Consider the following 21,040-nt stretch of genomic DNA (forward strand, 5'->3'; position numbering starts at 1 on the left):
TATTATTTAAAGTTATACATAATTACATATAGTAATGGGCTAAATCCTTTACATTAATAAAAAATGATGTGGTTTAGAAGGCATATCTGTGATTATCATTATTATTAATCATAATAAGTATTAGTTATTTAAAAATCATGAGTATTTATGATAATTATATACATTAATTTTAATAATTGAGGACTTTTTCATGAAAATTGCAATTAACAATATTTATAATCAGAAGCTATACACATACTGATATTGTTTACAAAAGTAAACATAACCAGACCTCTGAACTTTAGGATTTTGAATTTGGAAAGATTATATAGACTGGGAAGGATAGTTACGAGTATTGCCATAATTAACAAGTATCAAATTTTAAGATGTAGAAGATAAAAGAATGATATTTAACAAAATTTGACTTTATATTTATAGCAGCTATATCCTATACTTCAGCAGTTTTTCGTTTAGTTAAAATAGTCAATAGTGACAGTATTCTTACCAAATACTACCATAATTAACTTTTCCTAAACACTGTCTTAACTGTAAATTAGATAATCATACTTTATATTGGATATATGATCACATTAGAATTCTTATAGCATCATAAATCTATTTCGTGTTTTTATACCTATTTTCAAGTTTTAATAGTATAAAATCATGATATTTTACAGCAATTACTTTATTTTCAAATTTTTTATTAGTTTTAGTTATATATGAAAATGACAGTAGAATATTCCATAACATAATTATAAAACCATAGAATTTAATTTGTTCTAATTCAGTTCCCAGTACTTCCCCTTCCCTTCCCTTCTCTTCCTCACACCCCTGTTCCCTTCCCTCTAGACTCTACTGATCTTTCTCTCATTTACTAATTTTTTTTCTTAAATTAGTGTCTTGTAGACATGAGATTTGCTGTGGTATATTCATATATGTACACAGGAAGGTTAGGTCAGATTGATTCCACTGACGTTTTCTATTCCATCCCTCCTCCCTTTCTTTCATTCCCCTTTATATAATCCTCAGATTTTACTTCTCTTCTTTTTTAATTACCTTTTGCCTTTAACTTTCAGGGATTGCTATTCCACTTGCTATTTCACTTAGCATGATGGTCTCCAGTTCCATCAATTTATCAGCAAATACCATAAAGTCATAAAAAGTTAAAAATCTGAGTAATACTCCATTGTGTATATATACCCCAATCTATTGAAGGGCACTAGCCATTATGAATTGTGCTGCTATAAACATTGATGTGGCTGCATCACTGTAGTATGCTGACTTTAATTCCTTTGAATATATACCAGAGAGTGAGATAGCTGGATCGTATGGTGGTTCCATTAGGATTTTCTAAGTATAGAATCATATCATCAGCTGTCAGGGATAATTTTACTTCCCCCTTTCATGTTTCTTTGGCTTTATTTCTTTCTGTATCCTAATTTCTTTGGCTAAAATTACTACTACTATATTGAATGAGATTGGTGAGAGTGGACACCCTTTTCTTGTTCCTGAATTTAGAAGAAATGCTTTAAGTTTTTACACATTCAGCATGATATTTTCTATGGGTTTATTGTGCATAGTCTTCATTTTGTTGAGATATGCTCCTTCTGAACTTAATGTGTTCAAGGCTTTTGTTATGAAGGAATGTAGAGTTTTGGCCTTTTTTGCATCTATTTTGATAACACAATTTTTATCCATGATTATCTTCATATGCTGTTTTAAATTTGTTGAATTATATATTGTGGGCTATCCTTGCAACCCTGGAATGAATCATAGTGTATTTAATTGTGTAATTAATACTGTTTAATTCAATGTATCAGTATTTTATTAAGGATTTTTACATTTTTGTTCATTAATGATATTAGCCTCTCTTTTTTTTTTTTTTTTTTTTGCCGTGTCATTGTCATGTTTTGGTAGCACAGTAAGATTGGCTTGACTCTGGAAGGGTTCCTTCCTTTCATATTTCATGAATAGTTTGAGGAACCTTGATGTTGGTTCTTTCATAGAAGTCTGATACAATTCAGCATTGTGTCCATCAAATCATGGGCTTTACTTTCTATTGCTACTTCAATCTGTTTACTTGTTATCAATCAATACAGGTTTTTTATATCTTCCTGATTCTTGGTAGGTCATGTATGTCCAGGAATTTGTTCATTTCCTCTACATTGTCTAGTTTATTATCATATAAATTTTCAAAATATTCCCTAGTGATCCAAATTAATTTCATTGGTATCAATTGTATTTTCTTCTGTTTCATCACTAATTTTACTTGTTTGGGTCTTCTCTTTCTTTTGGTTAGTTTAGGTAAGGGTGTGTAAATTTTGCTTATCTTTTCAAAGAATCAATTCTGTGTTTTATTGATCATTTCTATTGTTCTTTTAGTCACTGGTCTTTATTATTTCTTTCATTTTACTGGTTTGGGGTTTAATATGTTTTTGTTTTTCTATGACCTTGGCTGTACCAATAGCTTATTTCCTTGAGTGCGCTCTCGCTCTCCCCTGCATGTGTCTCCCTCCCTCTACCCCCCCTCATGTAGATATTAATATATGTAAACTTTACCTAGTGCTGCTTATACTGTATCCCACAGGATCTTGTATGTTGTATTTCTATTTTCATTTGATTCTAGGAATTTGTAAATTTCCCTGATTTCTTCAATGACCCACTGAATTCCAAAGGAAAGTGCCTTCTGTTCTCCTACATGATCATTCCCAAGGAAATAATCTCAATATAGCCCTTCTTAAGATGGTTATCAGTTAGAGCACTGTGTACAGGCAGAGAAATGGAGAGAACTTCTCTAAAGTCATTTCACCATGCAAATCTTAGGAATATTAATTGGTTAGCCTGTATTTCTGCGGGGTGCAGATTCTTGTACCAGTGAGACTCTCCCTCTTTCTCCTCTACTGCCACCCAAAAGGTGCACAACTCCCTCTACCATGTTTCCGTGGTTGGTACTGGCCCTTTTGTTTCACTCTATTCCATAATCCAACATCTATCAGTTTCTTCAAATCTGTCTTTCTTATATTGAATTGCATTATTATCGCATGATCCCCATCTCTATGAGAAGCTACATTTTATTTGTTTTAATTCTTTTTTCATGGAGACAAGTGAGTAGTAGGTGCCACTAACCTGCCATCTTGGGATTCTTCTCTTCTCAATACAGTAATTATTGTTTAAACTTGTGTTTTCATGTTCACTGTTATTTACACCACTTGTTATATAGTGCTATACTTCAAGGGTATTGAAGTGTATGGGACTATTATTTATTCCCAACACCTTGTAGTTTTGTTTTTTCTTTTTCATGTATTTGTTTTTAAATTATTTTCCCCTTCAGTATTGTACCATGAGAACTTCGTATAATTTTAAACTTATTATCTACTAGTATTTGGTCTTTGATTTTCTATAGACTAAGAGTCTTAAAAGCTAAACTTATAGGGCTGGGGTTGTAGCTCAGTGGTAGAGCACTTGCCTTGCACATGTAAGGCACTGTGTTCGATCCTCAGCACCACATAAAAATAAATAAAATAAATAAAGATATTGTGTTCATCTTTTTAAATTTTTTAAATTTTAATTTGTTATATATGATAACCGAATGCATTACAATTCATATTACACATATAGAGCACAATTTTTCATATCTCTAGTTGTACACAAAGTAGAGACACATCCTTCGTGTCTTCATACATGTACTTTGGTAATGATGACCATTGCATATGGCCCCTTCCTTCCTTCCCCTTTTCCCCTTTGCCCTATGTAGAGTTCATTTAATCCTCTCATCCCCCTCCCCCACAGCATATTATGAATCAGCATCCTTAAATGAGAGAAAGTATGTAGAATTTTGTTTGGGGGTATTGTCTAATTTCACTTAGCATTATGTTCTCCAGTTCCATCCATTTACCTGCACATGCATGATTTTATTCTCTTTTAAGCTGAATAATATTCCATTGTGTATATATACCACATTTTCTTTATCCATTCATGTACTGAAGGACATCTAGGTTGGTTCCACAGTTTAGCTATTGTGAATTGTGCTGTTATAAACATTGATGTGGCTGTGTCCCTGTAGTATGCTGTTTTTAAGTCCTTTGGGTATAGTCTGAGGAGAGGAATATCTGGGTCAAATGGTAGTTCCATTCCCAGATTTCCAAGGAATCTCCATACTGCTTTCCATATTGGCTACACCAATTTGCAGTCCCACCAGCAATGTATCAGTGTACCTTTTTCCCCCACATCCTCTTCAACACATATTGTTGTTTGTCTTCATAATAGCTGCCATTCTGACTGGAGTGAGATGAAATCTTAGAGTAGTTTTGATTTGCATTTCTCTAATTGCTAGAAATGTTGAACATTTTTTTCATATATTTGTTGATTGATTGTATATCATTTTCTGAGAAGTGTCTCTTCATGTCCTTGGCCCATTTATTGATTGGGTTATTTGTTTTTTTTGGTGTTAAGATTTTTGAGTTCTTTATATATTCTAGAGATTAGTGCTCTGACATGAGTGTGGTAAGAATTTGTCCCCAATTAGTAGGCTCTCTATTCACCTCACTGATTGTTTCTTTTGCTGAAAAGAAACTTTTTAGTTTGAATTCATCCCATTTATTGATTCTTGATATTAATTATTCTTAATTTCATATTTTTAAAAACCTGTAAAAACAAAAGCCAGACTTGTAAAATGAGGTTTATGTGAATATCTGACAGTTTTCCATGATGAAGTATATGATCCAGGGACTTAATGATGTCTATTTTGTTGCTCAGAGGCCCTTTTAAAAATATTTCTATATGAAATATTTAATAAGATTTATTTTAATTCAGCTAAAATAACAGTTATTAAGTTATTATTATATTCTATGCACTGTGTGCTTTGTTTTGTACTAAAATGAAATTACTGGCTGCTTTTGAATTTGTTATGTGTTAGTAGCAGAAGCAAAGCCATAAACTAGTAGTTTTTATAAAACATGTAAGGTAATTTATAGAAACTTGGGAACACAGAAAAAGGGCATCTAACATCAAAGCCTTGAGGATAGTGGGGAGAACTGTGAGACAGAGATCAGGGAAATTCTTCTTGGGAAAGAAGCTGTCAGAAATAGGACTTAAAGGATAACAATTTGGTTCCAGAGAAAAGGATGAAAATGAAGAGAAGGTACTTTAGGATTTAGGAATTTAAATAAAAGCAGTATAAAATACTGATTAAGATCTGGCTTTTGGAGTAAGACCTCTGTGTGGCCTTGGAAGTTTTGATTAACTCTTGAACCTTTATCCTCACCAGCAGTACTTATTTCACTATGATGCTTGTGAGGATTACATGAAATCATGCATAAGGCATAAAATGTCCTAAGTTTGTTAAAGTTACATGGTGGGTTCTTTATAAGTAGAAATTACTATTATTTATTGTCATTATTAGAGTCATTGTATTCCACATTGTGTGAATTATTGCATTACTCTTAAATTATTGCATTACTCTTCTAGTTATTGGTAATCTAACCATATGTAGATCTAATTCTTTAGATTTGTAATATAGAAAAATCATGTTATTGATCATAGTTACTATTATCCCATGTACTTGGCTATATTAGTACATTGTATCTATTTTTCATGATTATTACTTTATTACAAAATTACCTCTCTGGAGTACAGTAGTGCATGCCTGTAATCATAGTTGCTCAGATGTCTGAGGCAGGAGAATCAAGGTTGAAGGCCAACCTCAGCAACTTAGCCAAGTCTTAAGCTATTTATTGAGACCTCCTGTCTCAAAATAAATAAAAAAGGATGAGGATGTGGCTCAGTGGTTAAGCATCCCTGGGTTCAATCATCTTTGGTACCAAGAAAAAGAAAAAGAAAAGAAAATTACCTCTGACCTGAAGCTTAAAGCACAAGGAGGCTAAAAAGCAGAGGAGCACCGAGGTTAAGAGTACTGAGAGATGTTGCCACAGGTAAATAGGCCACAATCTACAACATCAAAATAAAGACAAATTGATTATATTAGGTGTTTCATACTTAAAGCACAGACTCTTTGTGATTTTAGCAACACAGAGGCAATCTAAAAACCCTCTAGGTTACTGAAGGCTGTACAAATGTTAGACTATGCATTAATTTAGTTAAGAAATAAAGATCATCCAAATATCCACAGCCTAAAAGAAATCATAATGATTCTTAGTCTAAATTTGACTGTAGTTCATTGACAACTATGAGAAATGTGAAATAAATATAAATTATTGAAATGATTCTTCCTTCTTTAACTGTCCAGATTGGGAAAGACATATTGTATGCCTGTACTTGCTAATTTTCTATAAATAAATTATATATACTTAATGTTTATAATGTATTATAGGATACAAGGAAATATCTAGGTCAAAAGAGAGCAACCATGCTTTTTAATATCACCATTAGTAAGATGGTCATTTACTATGTCAAATCACTGGTGCAAGACCATCACTCAAACCAATGCAGAGGAAAGAATAAGTCAGAACATTTTTCTTTACTATTCATGTGCTTGTGTTAAAATATTAAGACAACATTCTAAAGAAAAATTACGACAGGCATTTGCTATAAAGGTTTTGATATAAACTTTAAAAAGTCTTTGTTATTATATTGCCAGCATAAGATTAGCAAATGTTTGGTACTGTGAACCATACAAAATGGAAAAAAAAGAAAATCTCATAATTTCTAGTTTAACAGATAGGACAGAAGTGAATTACTTAGGGAAGCATATTCTCAAAGAATTTGATACAGTTAAAGTGTCCAGTTCTTTTTATAAACTTATTTGGGGAAGAATATTTTTGATTTTGTTTTTACATTTTGAAATTATCTCAGGTCAATATATTTTTTCCTGATACATATACTGAAGATATATAGGTATTTATTTAAGAGGAAAGTGAAAAATTGTGAGGCTATTTCATAATTTTCAGGCAGCTATAATAGTTAATAATCATCTCAATCCTATTCTATTATCTAATTGTATCTAGAAAACTAATAAACTAAAAGATTACTCTTAAGTTACTTGAGCAAGATAGATGTAGCTGGCTATCCATAAGTAAAATTGAGAAGGGATCATAATTATCTTTGGTAAACTATTTTTCCTTTACATGTTATCTGTCTCCATCTTTTTATTATAAACTTTTCCCCACAAAGACTCCATATCCAAAATTTTCTTGTCATCCTCTATCCTGTATTTTTTAATGTCACATTTCATTATGTATTAGTTTGCTTTATTTTATCTTTTAGGGATCTGGAGCTCCAGATTCCAACTAATTTACTGGATAGTCTAATAAAAACTTTAATATTCTGAGGGTCGTTGTAAAGAATTTGGGAACCAAAAGATGTTCCTTTGAGAGTCAGTGAGCACTTCCACTTATCTCCAACCTCACTGGTTTTCCTCAACACCACTCCCAACACCTTTAGGCTTATCCATTAGTTATTCTAGTGGTTAGAATGTATATCCAGAAAAGGGAAAATGTGAGCCTGTTCTTTAAAGGCTCGGTCCTTTGACTTTGTGTCATCTTAAAGGACTTCTCAGTCTCATTAACTTTTTTTCCTATGTAGTGAACCATTCATAATATTCTCTGGTGGGCTGTCCTATGACAAAGCTTGCAGAAGACCAAGTTTAACCATCATGCATGGAAAAGCAATTACAGTACTTGAAATGGATCATCCTATTGTTGAATTTCTAACTTTATGTGAAACACCCTATCCAAATGGTAAGTAACTAAAATGAAACTATAATTATTGAAAAAATCATTTTGAAATGAGAAGTTCCTAACAAAATTAAGGTTCAATATTTTCAGTTTTGGCAGCAGATATCCACTGTGGTACACTGTGAGCTACAGGTGCTGGAGCAGGTTCTGCAATTGTACCTACTTGACAAACTGGAAGTAAGACAGATGTAGTGCAGCAGTGCTGGCGTTTCAGGTTCTAATATCAGGTAAGTGCTTTAAACTTTGATAAGGATGGTGGAAGCTGAGCTGGGAGGGTCCGATAGGGGTCCAGGGTAAAATCACTTGGGGAAACTGAGGTCTCCTAATAGTCTCTCCTAGACCAGCTCCACCCATCCCATCCCAAAGTCAATCAAAGTTAAAGCACTTACCCGATATCAGTGATCTGTAACTATGGTGGTGCTGCATCTGTTTCACATCTGGCTTTGGTTCAGATGCAACTGCAGCACATCTGATTACTATAGGATTGCTGATGTGTGGTTAGTGATTTATTTCAATTTTGAGAATGATTAGTCAGAGGATATTCAGAAGGAGAGATGTATATATTTTTATCAAGCTGAGTATAAATAAAAGCTTTTTGTAAATGAAGAAACTATTTTAAATCCATGCAAACTGTATAATTAAATCTAATAGTGATAAAATACTTTAATGATATCTAAAACTGAGAAATATGAAAATGTAAAAATGAAATATGAGCTTATTATTGAAGAACATAATATGTGTATAGATTATTACATTTTTAAGAGGGAACATAAGTATGGGGAAAGAGCACTGAACTTGAGGACAGAATATTGGGTTTATGGTTTAGTTATGCTACTTTCTGGCTGTGTCATATTGAGCAAGACATTTTACATTTCATTTCATTTATAGAAAGAGAATAATAACATTGTCCCCATTTGGAAGGTCAAGTGAATATACTTTTTAAACTATGAAGATATGCATGTTGTGTTTCATTATTAAATGCATTAATTTCTTTTAAATTATTGAGTTTCATAATTAAAAGGTAGAATAAATAACAATCAATGTACAGCTTATGTCCAGAATTACTAGAAAGAAATTACCTGTGTTAATCAATCATCAAATATTTATTGAATGCATCTATGCACTCACTAGTACAAAGACTTGTTAGACAAACAGATAAAATATGAAACTGGGTCTCTGATGTCAGGTTGCCTAAAATCTGATCAGATGAGTGACCTAATTATGACTTGCTGAGTTGAAGTAATTTTAAGACCTTAATTAAATGCTGAGTTGTATGATTCAGAATATAATGTATGAATTAATAGGCTGATAAATACTTGATGACTGAAATATTCATAAAAACATCACAGAAAACTAGGATTTAGGTAGACCTTATAAAGGATATTGATAATCATTTCAAAAACTGTAAGGTTTGCTTGTGTGAGATCAATTTAGAAAAAAATTTCTGTTTTAGAGATTTTTGGAAATAGGGAACTATGAAGAATTTTGAGGAAATGCTAAAATGAAAGAAAGCATTAATTTTAGTAAGATTTACTCAAAAACAGTATGTAGGTTTGAAGAGAGACACTGAAATCTTAAATCCAGATTCCAACTGAGAGACTTTTGTAATAATGTATGTTTAAAACACTACCTATAGAGTTCAGTGAGGAAAATCCTCTGAATTTTGTGAACAACTGGATTAGGGACCGACTTGAAAAATGAGCCAGCAATAACCACATGTTTTAAGATTAGTGGTTTCATGCACAATAGTAGTTTTTGAAAAGAGAAAGACTGAGTCAGTGGAGTAGTTGAGAGGACAGAAAAAGTCTTAACAATATTTATTCATAAATCATTAGAATATAAATGTTCTGTGGATTTATGAGAATGAATAACAAAGAAATATAGGAAGAAAAAGCAAAAAGAGTAAAGGACCAAAAGCTGAAGTTGGGAAAATACTTTCTGTTAATAGCTTGAGGAAGAAGATATGCCAGTAATAAAAATTGAGAATGTGTTGTTGCAAAGAACAAACATAACATTTCTAGACACCAATAGAGAAGTTAGGGTAAGTTCTAATGATATGTAATAAAATATAAATGTACTGCAACCATGCCTATTACTTCTAAAACACATATATAAATCTCTGTTTTACAATTGGTAATGAATATTGAACTTTTCATTTGCTAGGGGTTAGAAGTAGTTTAATTTTACCAGTGAATTATAAATGTATCTTATTAACTATTAAAATGTGTTTTTAAATATTAAAATGGTTAATGATACTCAGTAATACATAATGAAAAATTTCTCATTGCCCTTCAAGAGACAAGTGATGTTACTAATTTACTTATGTATTCTCCCTAAAACAATCTATGCATTTATGTACTCATTTAATTACATATTATCTCTCTCTCTTTTTTTTTACAAACGACAGCATGCTGTATGCACTATCCTATATCATACTTTTTCACTTAAAATTTTAATTATTTCATATGAATAAATTCAGGATTTCAATCTTTTTGTAGTTGCATAATGACAAACATTGTGCATAGGTTAAACCAAGTTATTAACACTTTTACTATGTTGAAGGCTAGGATTAAAGTCAGGAATAAACCAATCCAATAGATGAAGAATACAGTTGGCAGCTGGCACTTACTTTGCCAGGCTTTCCAATAAACATCTTCATGTACATCTAACCTTTAGTTATTATTGTGTCATTTCAATGGGTAAATTAATTGGAAGTCAAAGAAATTAACTAATTTGCCCAAGTTAAAACTCTTAGTAAATAGTAGATACAAAATTGAACCTAACTTTGATTCCTAAAGAATTTTTTTGTTCATTAGTCATCACAGCATATAAGGTACTTCTATAAAGTTGAGACCTCTGCTGCCAGTTTTTGTTATTTGTAAGGAACAACAGTAAACTAAAACAAATATAATTACCTAAAATTATGATTTATTTATAACTTTATACATATCAGTGTCTCAGTTATTTTAATAGCCCTTACTTTATAACCAGTAAGGAAAGAAGGCAAAGTGATAATAACTAGTCACATGGAACCCTGTTGTTCTTCAAACTGAAAAACAAAACATTGAAACAAGATTGAAAACCTTAAAACAACTCTATAGACAAGGAAAAAGAGAGAAAGTTTCAATTTGAGAACAATTTGAATAGCAAACAGTATATAGACATTCTGTCACATAGATATATATCCAAGTACTATGCACCAGCAAGTGCCAGCTCTTTTTCAGGATTTTGTTTTGTGTTTTACAGTTTTTCTCTCATACACATGTGGGTTTAAATATAAACCTGAATAGGCTCAATAGCTGCTTGGGTCTGGAGGGACTATGAAAATTATGTATTCCAGTATTTAAATTTCACATCCAAGATTTGAATCCTTTGAACAAAACTCCTGCCAAGTGATTGTTGGATTTAGGATTTAATAATTTTCAACATAGCCAGTATAAACTGCTAATATGATGAAAATGAGGTGGGATTCAGAGTCAGAAGGCCTGTGTTAAAGTTTTAGCTTGATCATGTACTGCTTGCATAACCTTGTTGTCAAGCTCTTAACTTCTTTGTATCTGTTTTATAGCATAAAATGGAAAAATAATAATAAGTATTCTAACTATTGAAAATCAAATATCATGAACATAAAATTTGTTTATAAATGTCTTCCTTAAATTGAGAATAATTCTTTTGCTATAACTTTCCTTTAGTCCTTTATTATAAAAAAGCAATGACTTCCTTGACTCTAACTAAATTAGTATCCCTCTTCCTCTAAATGTAAATAATTTTTATGTCCTAATTTATCCCTATCCCTAACCGTAGTCATAGCACACATAATTTCCAGAAACTTTCTTATTTCTTTACTTATTCATGGTTGGAAAACATCCAACTACATGACAAAGAGTACTGTAAACTAAATGAGAAAGAGTACCTTGACAGTCTTATTTCCCATATATCCATTGTTCATAAAACAGTTTCTGTAATATATTGGAAGAAGGAAAAAAAAAAACCTGAATAGGCTCAGTAGCTGCTTGATGTATTTAATTCCATAGTATTAAGTTTCATTTTTTCTTGTTCTCCAAAGTAATGTTAATATTAAAATTGAGAAAAACAACATAGTTTTATAAAGTGCTCTGTTATTTTGGCTCTTAAGGGAAAAGAAAATGAAGGAGGGAGGGAAGGTTAGATTTTAGAAACTTAAACATATTAGACTATTCTCATACTCTCTGCTTTTTCTAGATATATATTCCTAGGCACAGAGTAGGCAATCTCTGTTTGCACCATTAAAACAGTTCATACATCAAACTACCAGAAGAGAGAAGATACAATACACAGCAAAAAATAATGAAAAGTTTCTTAATGCCCTTCCTGAGACAATAATGTTACCAATTTATTTATTCTCCTCAAAATAATCTATGTATATATGCACTCACTTATCTCTTCTTTTGTTCAAATGACAGCAAAAGAATGTACTGTCCTATATTATACTTTAACACAGTCCTCCTAACTCTGAATTTCATTCATTTTCATTATATTGGCAGCATTCGTGTTAAGTCACATTAAATTGAAAGTAAACTTTAGTACAAGTACTGTTACTTTCATAGGGAGGTGAATATGGATCATATCGCAACAGAATTAGTACTTCCTCAGTACATCTAATGTAGGCATGATATCAGATCTAAAATACTAAGGTTACAAAGAGTATAATTACTTGTAAATGAAAGTGATAACCTCATCTCCTCACCTAACTCATTACTATCACCACTCCATAATTATCTGATGTATTTAATTCCATAGTATTAAGTTTCATTTTTTCTTGTTCTCCAAAGTAATGTTAACATTAAAATTGAGAAAAACAACATAGTTTTATAAAGTGCTCTGCCATTTTTGTTTTTATTTTGGTCTTCTCAGATCATTTAATAATAATTATTTGCATAAGAACTAAAGAAAATGAAATTTTGGTGATTTTTATGAATGCAATCTGAAAACTTAAATTTTTAAATGTTTACTTGTAGAATTTCAAGAACCCTATGCTGTCGTCGTACTTCTGGAGAAAGATCTCATTGTAGTTGATCTGACACAAAGCAAGTAAGTTATTTACATATAGATTAACATGAACTATTTTAAAATTCTCTTCATTACAGTTAAATTGAAGAAAGTACATTTTAGATAATTGACTTTTTAGTATTCTTTAGATGGTTAGTTTTCTTTATGTGAAAAATTGTTTTTCCAAAATTACAGAAATATGATTTAGTTAAATGATCAAAATTAATCCAAAAGAGAACTGAGAATATTTTCAGATATCTTTAAGACAACACCTGATATTTGGATAGAAGCATTTGAAGACTCAGTACATAAAGTGGATCACATTTCTGACATCTCATTAATAAGCAAAAACAATTGTTACGAAAACTTGCAATTGTTATAAAAAATGTTAACAGACAGATGGCAGCTAGTCTATTGACTGGAAGAAAACTGATTAAATGAAAATGACATGTGATAAGCGGGATCTTGGGGATAGAGAGGATTGGGGTCTTCTTTTACTTTCTATTCTTTTACATTATGTTGTGGACATTTGAAACAAATAGAGGATATTTCTGGAACAGTGGTGCTCTCAGCTCCCTTATGTTGGCAGGGGACTTGAAATTGATGAACATTGTCTTCAGGCTATACATTTTTATTATAAATGGTGATAGGCATGAAATTAATTTCCCTCAGTGTGTATTCTAGACCCACTGATTTTAATCCCTTATGTCTAAAGAAGAATTTTGTATATTCTTTCCCCTTTACCTGGAACAATCTTTTTTTCCGAATATCTTAGGAATCTCAACTTAGAAATCACTTCCTAATTAAAAAGAAATCTTGGTCAAATATCCTAATACTTCATAGCCCTCATATTCCTTACTTCATATTGACATAGATACAATTTTCCCTTTGTTGTTTAAACATTGTCTCCCTAATAAACAATAGGCTCCATGAGAGGTTGTATGCTCACATGGAATTAGGTTCTCAATAAATTTTTGTTAAATAAATTAGTTTGAATTAAACTTTCAACATAGCTTGTAAATATAAGAGCCAATGTTCTTCTTTATACTAATTTGCCACATATGTCAATAATGTGATGGAGATGTAGGATTTTGACTCTAAGATCATCGTAACTGAATTCTGGAAAGCCCTACATATGAACATTAAACTTGACAATTTTGTGTAATGTAAGGATTTATATTTCTTCATCTAACAAGTTCTTTTGTAAGTTTTATTAAAATGTATTCTTCTGATCTCCTTGGTGCTCAGCTCTGCTTTGCATGTAATATTTGTTGGTTCTTCATACCTGTCTAGTATCCTCCAAGACTCACTATACTTACCTTTAATACTTCACTTTTCAGTGTGTTTATTAAATTCTTTTCATTGTGGCAAAATATGTGTAACATGAAAGTTGCTATACATGTGTTATGATTCTCATTTCTTTATATGAATTTACATTTAGTTTACAAGTTTTATCTAACATTTTACTTTTTAGCACTATTTTTTCTTTTTTTTCTCATTTTAAAAATGTTTGCTGGGCATGGTGGCACATATCTGTAATCCCAGGTACTTGGGAGGCTGAGGCCTCAGCAACATCGAGGAGCTAAGCAACTCAATGAGACCTTATCTTTAAATAAAATACAAATTAGGATGGAGATGCAGCTCAGTGGTTGAGTTCCCCTGAGTTCAACCCCCGATACCCCCACCAAAAAAATGTTTTATTAGTGTATTATGTAATAATGAGGTTTAATTTTATGTAATCACATGCATGCATGGAATATAATTTGTTCTATTTCAGTCCCTAGAATTTTTTCCTTTTCCTCCTTCCCTCCCTTCTCCTTTGTTACTCTACTGGTCTAACTTCTATTTATAGCTTTTTAAATTAATGCTTCATAGATATGCATAAAGGTGAAATTCACTGTGACAAATTCACATATGTACATAGCATAATTTGTTCAATTTCATTCCACTCCTCCTCCCTTTTCCTCACCCTCAATCCCTTTCTTTTCCACTTATGTCCCTTCCATTTTCATGGGATTCACACATATGATTTTTTTTCCTTATTTTTGGTCTCATTTCCACATATGTGAGAAAATGTTCAACTCTTGATTTTCTGATTCTGGCTTTTATCACTTAGCATCCATTTAACAGAAAATACCATATTTTTATTCTTCTTTATGATTGAGTAAAACTCCATTGTGTGTGTGTGTGTGTGTGTGTGTGTGTGTATACACATCACATTTTCTTTATCAATTTCATCTATTGACAGGCACTTGGGCTGGTTCCATAACTTGTATTTTGTGAATGGAGTTGCTATAAACATTGATGAACCTATATTTAGTTCTTTCAGATAAATACTAAGGAGTAGATAGCTTGGTCAAATTCCTAGGTATCTGATCCAATTTGAGTTTGGACTTTTGCTTTTTTAACACATGTGACTTATGTGATATTCCCATTTCATTCACTTTTACATGAAATTTAACATGTCCAAACTGATAGTATATATTCCTTTTAAGTAGATATGTTGAGTATTGAAACAAGTTGTAATTTGGGAGTCCTTTTCAAATCTCTCTCTCTTACCATTTAATTTCCAACATGAAGGAAAAAAATAGGGTGTACAAATTCTTCTTCTTGGTTTCTTATTTTCGTTTCCACGGCATTGTTTTTACTTTTTCATATAAAAAGCTATAGTAAATTTTTGTTTCTCTTTTCAGTGCCTTGTCAGGAGCCTATCATTGTTACCTCTTGCTATTACCAAATTGTAAGATGTAAGTCTGGAAGACAGATTATTTGTTTTATGTCTAATTCTTTTAATTTATATTTTTTAGAGAGAGAGAGAGAGGAGAGAGAGAGAGAATTTTTTAATATTTATTTTTTAGTTATTGGCGGACACAACATCTTTGTTTGTATGTGGTGCTGAGGATCCAACCCAGGCCGCATGCATGCCAAGCAAGCGCGCTACCGCTTGAGCCACATCCCCTGCCCTTTATCTAATTCTTCAATCTCAGAAATGTTAATTATAATTTGAAACAGAAATTTTAATCTATCTAGTTTAGCCTACTTGTTCTTTACTATGTCTAGCTCCTTTCTACTTGATTTTGTATGTACTGTTATCTTTATCTGGAATATCATACCTTTGCAGCATTTCAGAGTGGTAGAAAGAAAATTCCTGTCAACACACTCCCCATCACATATACAAACACATATCCACACACTCACTATATTCGCTCATGATTGGATTAAATTCCTAATTATGTTACTAATAATAAGAGAAAATTATTTTTAACATCCATCCCCCAGTAATAATATTAAATCAGAAGTAGTGTGATCACAGACTTTGAACAGAGGCAGCATAGACTACTACTCATTTCATGTTGTACAGTGCCTGTTACATGAGATGTTTTGAATACATTATAGCTACAAGATTTTTTATTTTATTCTGTATTCATTCCTTTTTAAAATTACAGTAGGCTTGAGGAAATTCATTACATCCATAAATCTTCATTCCAGCTCTGTTACTTAGGAAATGATCTTTAAAACATTCACAGATACGCAAACACCTACCAGTATGCACATCTTTTAATTACTCCTTCAAAAAATTAAAAAATTGCCTATTTATAACCTCCCTTTAGAAAATATCAAATTTTACTGATACTTTAATATTTGCATATTTTATATAACTATTTATGTGAAATACACATTTAATATGATTTTTAATGAGTGAACTTTTTGCATATATTCTGTTTAATTTTAATTCATTTTATTTGTATTATCAAAGATATGCCACTGTGGAATGTTGGCTTCTGAGAAGAAAATCAATTTGAGTACTTTTCTATTTGTATTAATATTACATTTTATAGATGACTGTTTTAAAAAGGCATTTGGTTTGTGTAATTCTTGTATTTTAGTACAAGAAAACAAGTGAAATTTGTAATTAATGTTTAGAGACATTTTAGAGCTTACTTTATAAAAAATATTTTTTATAAAATTCTTTTTTATCTTTGCAAAATGACACTAATATATTTTCTTTATCTATTAGTTTTCCTATCTTTGAAAATCCATATCCCATGGACATTCATGAATCACCAGTTACATGCACAGCATATTTTGCCGATTGCCCTCCAGACTTGATTTTAGTACTGTATTCTATAGGAGTCAAGCATAAAAAACAAGGATACAGTAATAAGGTAAAAATTATAAGCAAATTTTCTTATATTCATATCATTTTGACATATTTTTTCCTTTTATTTTCTGACTTTCCATACAAAAGGACTTGAGCTAAATTCTTTTGAAATCAGAATCTGGCATCATAAGTGATAGAACTTCTGAAATCCAAATTTTCTGAATTTTACATAGTTTTAAGTCTACAAAAATATAAATTTCTTATACATTAAGTATATAATTATATACAAAGATATTAATATATTTATTAACATACTTGTATGCTATATACTTAAACTAACATTAAAATAAAAATATGTAACCTTTAATTATTTTAGATGAAGGATTATATTTTAAGACATTTGTGTCATTTCTCCCTAGTTTATCGTTTATTAAATAATGATTAGGAAAAATAATTATTTAAAGTCATTTGTTAGTAACATTCTAAAACTTATTTTTTTATATGTTTACTACAAGATGAAAATATTTGCAATTGTCACAGACTATATATTGTGCTTTCTGTTATTTGCCCAGTTATATTGGGGTGAAAAACTCTAAGAGGCGCTACTTATTTAACATTATGTTAAAATGGCATCATAAAAGATGGGTAGCACACAGACTATATGATTCATGTAGCAACATTGTATTTGTACAATTAAAAATACTTCTTTTATTTGTTTATATGAATGGTAACATTAACTAAAATATAGTTTTAAAGGAAATAGAATTGTGTGTTTAGAGAGGTGTTTGTTCATTGAAAGAATTAAAAGGTAACTTCACATTTCATCCTTTAATATTTTATAGCAATTTAATGTTAAGCAAGCCTTTAAAAATATTTTCATTTTAAATTTCAAAGTCATTTAAACTAAAAAATAAAATTTATGTATTCTTCTTGGACAATCTATTTAGGAGTGGCCAATCAGTGGAGGAGCTTGGAACCTTGGAGCACAAACATATCCAGAAATTATTGTCACTGGGTAAGTAAGATGTTATTTGAGCTGTCAGTTTATAACAAAAATATGTTTGCTGAATCTTGATGCTTTTGGGTAATTGTGCTCTTTGCAGACTAATAGTTTTTTAAGTAAAAATATAAGAAATAGCTTCAATTGAAAGATTTTAATCTTAATGGAAGAAACTACTGGAAACAGAATTACAACAACCACAAAAAAACACTATAAATTATATCAGCAGAAGAACATCAAAGGGTGAATATCAGGAGAGATCAGTCAGGGAAGATTTTCTCTGGAAACCATAGAATATTTACATTAGAAAGGTCCTTATCCACATTTCTTAATTCCTGCTATGTCCGGGAATCATTGCTTTATATTCCCTATTGAATGGTTTTTTAAAGTGTGCTTCAACTTTATGCTGTTAGTGGGATTGTAAATCAATATAGCCAGTATGAGTATAAAGGATCCTCATAAGACTAGTAATGGAACCCCCATATGACCTAGCTATACCACTTTCAGTCTTTATCCTAAAGAATTAAAATCATCATGCTATAATGATACATGAATACCTATGTTTGTAATAGCAGAATTCACAATAGCCAAATGATAGAACTAATTAGTCTAGGTGTCCTTCAGTGGATGAATGGAAAAAGAATGAAATTTTATCATTTGCAGGAAAATGGAACTTGAGGCCACTATGTAAAATGAAATAAGCCAAATGCAGAAAGTTATTGGTTGTATGCTTTCTCTCATATGTGGAAGGTAAAGAGAATAAAGGAAAAAAATATGGGTATGATCTCAGAAAAATCAAAGTTAATAGAGAAGAGGAAATGACCCAGAGGGAAGGAGGAGCGAGGAACAAGAGGAGTGCTGGAGAGTGATAAAATCCAAATTATATTGTTATATTATGTGCCTGTATAGATATATAACAAGAAATCTCACTATATGTATAATCATAATGCACCAATAAAAATATGGAAAAAATAAGTGTGCTTCAAAACCAGTAGCACCACAAATTTTCTTGTTTTACATGATAACCTACTTCATATTCTAATATTAGGAATGAAAAGAAAGACACAGCTAAAGTTAATCATGAAATCTAGACAATAATAATGAGTTCTGTCAATGGGCAGATATAGTAAAGGTACTTTTCCCCACTAATTACAATCCAAATTCCTGGATGTTATGTGTAAGCCAAACATAAAACAACTAGGAAATCAGACTGGCTAAGGTATCCAAATCCTAAATACAAGTATGCTACTAAATTCCTTAAGTCTTCTTTCTGTCTCATATATCCTATAAGTGGAACTAAAGAAGCTGGTAATGTGGAACTGTGAAAGTGCACAGACATGAAATAAATAAATGAAAGCCAGTACTCTAACCAAGGGATATGGAAAGTGGAACATTATTAAGACTTAAAACTTTTAAAAAATAATTTCTTTAGACATACAATACAGACATACACACACATAAACACAAATCCACCACATCCTACTTTAAGGAAAGGCCAAGTGGGAAACCTAGGCTTTATCAGGTTATAATGGAGTGTTCCAACTTCCCCAGATTGTCAGAGAAAGCAGAGTAGGAATATGTAACTTTCAGCTCCACAGGGCAAAACTTGTCCTTTGTGGTATCAGTGGTGACCACAAGGGAGCCAAAATTCCCACCATTGTCCAGCAGTAATGAGGAGCCACTACTCCCTACCCCTTGTGTTAGTGGAAGTCAATGAGAGAAGAATGAAGATAGGGCTGAAAAATGATCTAAGAAAATAATGGCTGAAAATATATCAAATTTAGCAAAAGATGTGAACTTAGATTTAAAAAGCTGAGTAAACTCCAAGAAATCCATATCAAGATATACCATACTCAAACTTCTAAACCTAAGCACAGAGACAAGAGTCTTGAAAACCACAAGAGAGAAATGACACCTTACATGTGTGAAAGCATATTTCTCATTAGAAACCTTTGGAGCCAAAAGGAAACTTCAGTATTCTTCAAGTACTAGAAGAAAAAAAAAAACCCAAAAACAAGAATCCAGAATCCTAAGCCAGGTGTAGCAGTTTATGCTTGTAGTCCCAGTACTCAGGAGACTGAGGTGGGAGGATTGCTTGGATTCAAAGACCAGCCTGAACAATACAGCAAAAACAAAAATAGAAAGAAACCAGCATCCTATACCCAGTGAAAATATCTGTCAGGAATTCAGAAATCAAGACATTCTCAGATGAAGGAAACTAAGAGAATGTATCCAACATGAAACCTACCTTTAAAAAAATTGGCTAAAGGACATTGTTTGCATAGAAAGGAAATGGAAGAAATGGAGGAAAGTTGGAGTATCAAAACAAAAAAAAAATCCCAGTAAATAAAATTTTGGATAAATACAATAAGCTTTCCTTCTCTTGGGCTTTTAAAAGTATATATAATATATGATGGTCAAAGCATAGATTGTATTAACATTGTCTAATGTGGATCCAAATGTGTACAGGAAATATTTAGGCTGACTATAACTGGGAAAGGGTGAAAAGGTGTAAAGGGAAATAGAGCTTTTGTATTTCCCTTGACCTAGTAATAAAGACATCTTTGTGTTATGAATATAAAATGTAATGTAAAAGTTGACCACTAAAATTTTAGACAAAGAGATATACTCAAAATATTATTGGCACATCAAGATGTATGCAATAAAATAATTAAGGTAATCAATAGGAGAGCAGAAAATGAAAACAAAAATAACTAGGGAAAACAGAAAAGAAAAATAAAAGCAACAGACTTAAGCCTGAACATATCAATATTTACATTAAATATAAAACAGTCTAAATACATCCATTCAAATATACAGATAGGCAGAATGGATTAAAAATCATGACCCATATGTGTGTGTGTGTGTGTGTGTGTGTGTGTGTGTGTGTGTGTGTGTTTATATTCACTTCAAATGTAATGGTATAGGCAGATTGAGAATAAAAGGATGGAAAAAGTATAAAAAAAAAGAATCAATGGAGAATAATGTCAGTCAAGTGGTAGAATAGAAACTCTGGACTTCATTCTCCACAGAGATACTAACTTTTTAACTAGTGTACAGTCCATACGTTTTTTATGAGAACTCTGGAGTTTGGAAGTTGGAGTACTCCAGGTAAACTCAAAGCCAAGAACAGCACATTGAATTGGGCAAGGAAAAAAGTTTCATTTAGAACTTAGCCTCTCTTCCAAGCTGGCACAGCCAACAATCAGAATAAAAGTGCAACTTACAGTTTTTCTTTTG

At 31.5% G+C, this 21,040-nt stretch overlaps 1 protein-coding gene across 1 annotated transcript in view; it reads left to right on the top strand.

Annotated features, from left to right (window-relative positions):
* The window catches only part of Stxbp5l (syntaxin binding protein 5L), a 326,221-nt gene that overhangs the window by 148,680 nt on the left and 156,501 nt on the right, over positions 1-21,040 (top strand). The window contains exons 11-14 of the mRNA XM_026395287.2: positions 7,519-7,673; positions 12,668-12,740; positions 16,717-16,864; positions 17,748-17,815. Of these exons, the coding sequence (XP_026251072.1) occupies positions 7,519-7,673; positions 12,668-12,740; positions 16,717-16,864; positions 17,748-17,815 (444 nt within the window). The remainder of the gene's footprint in view (positions 1-7,518; positions 7,674-12,667; positions 12,741-16,716; positions 16,865-17,747; positions 17,816-21,040) is intronic.

Source organism: Urocitellus parryii, chromosome 2, assembly GCF_045843805.1.
Source record: "Urocitellus parryii isolate mUroPar1 chromosome 2, mUroPar1.hap1, whole genome shotgun sequence".
Lineage (NCBI taxonomy): Eukaryota > Metazoa > Chordata > Mammalia > Rodentia > Sciuridae > Urocitellus > Urocitellus parryii.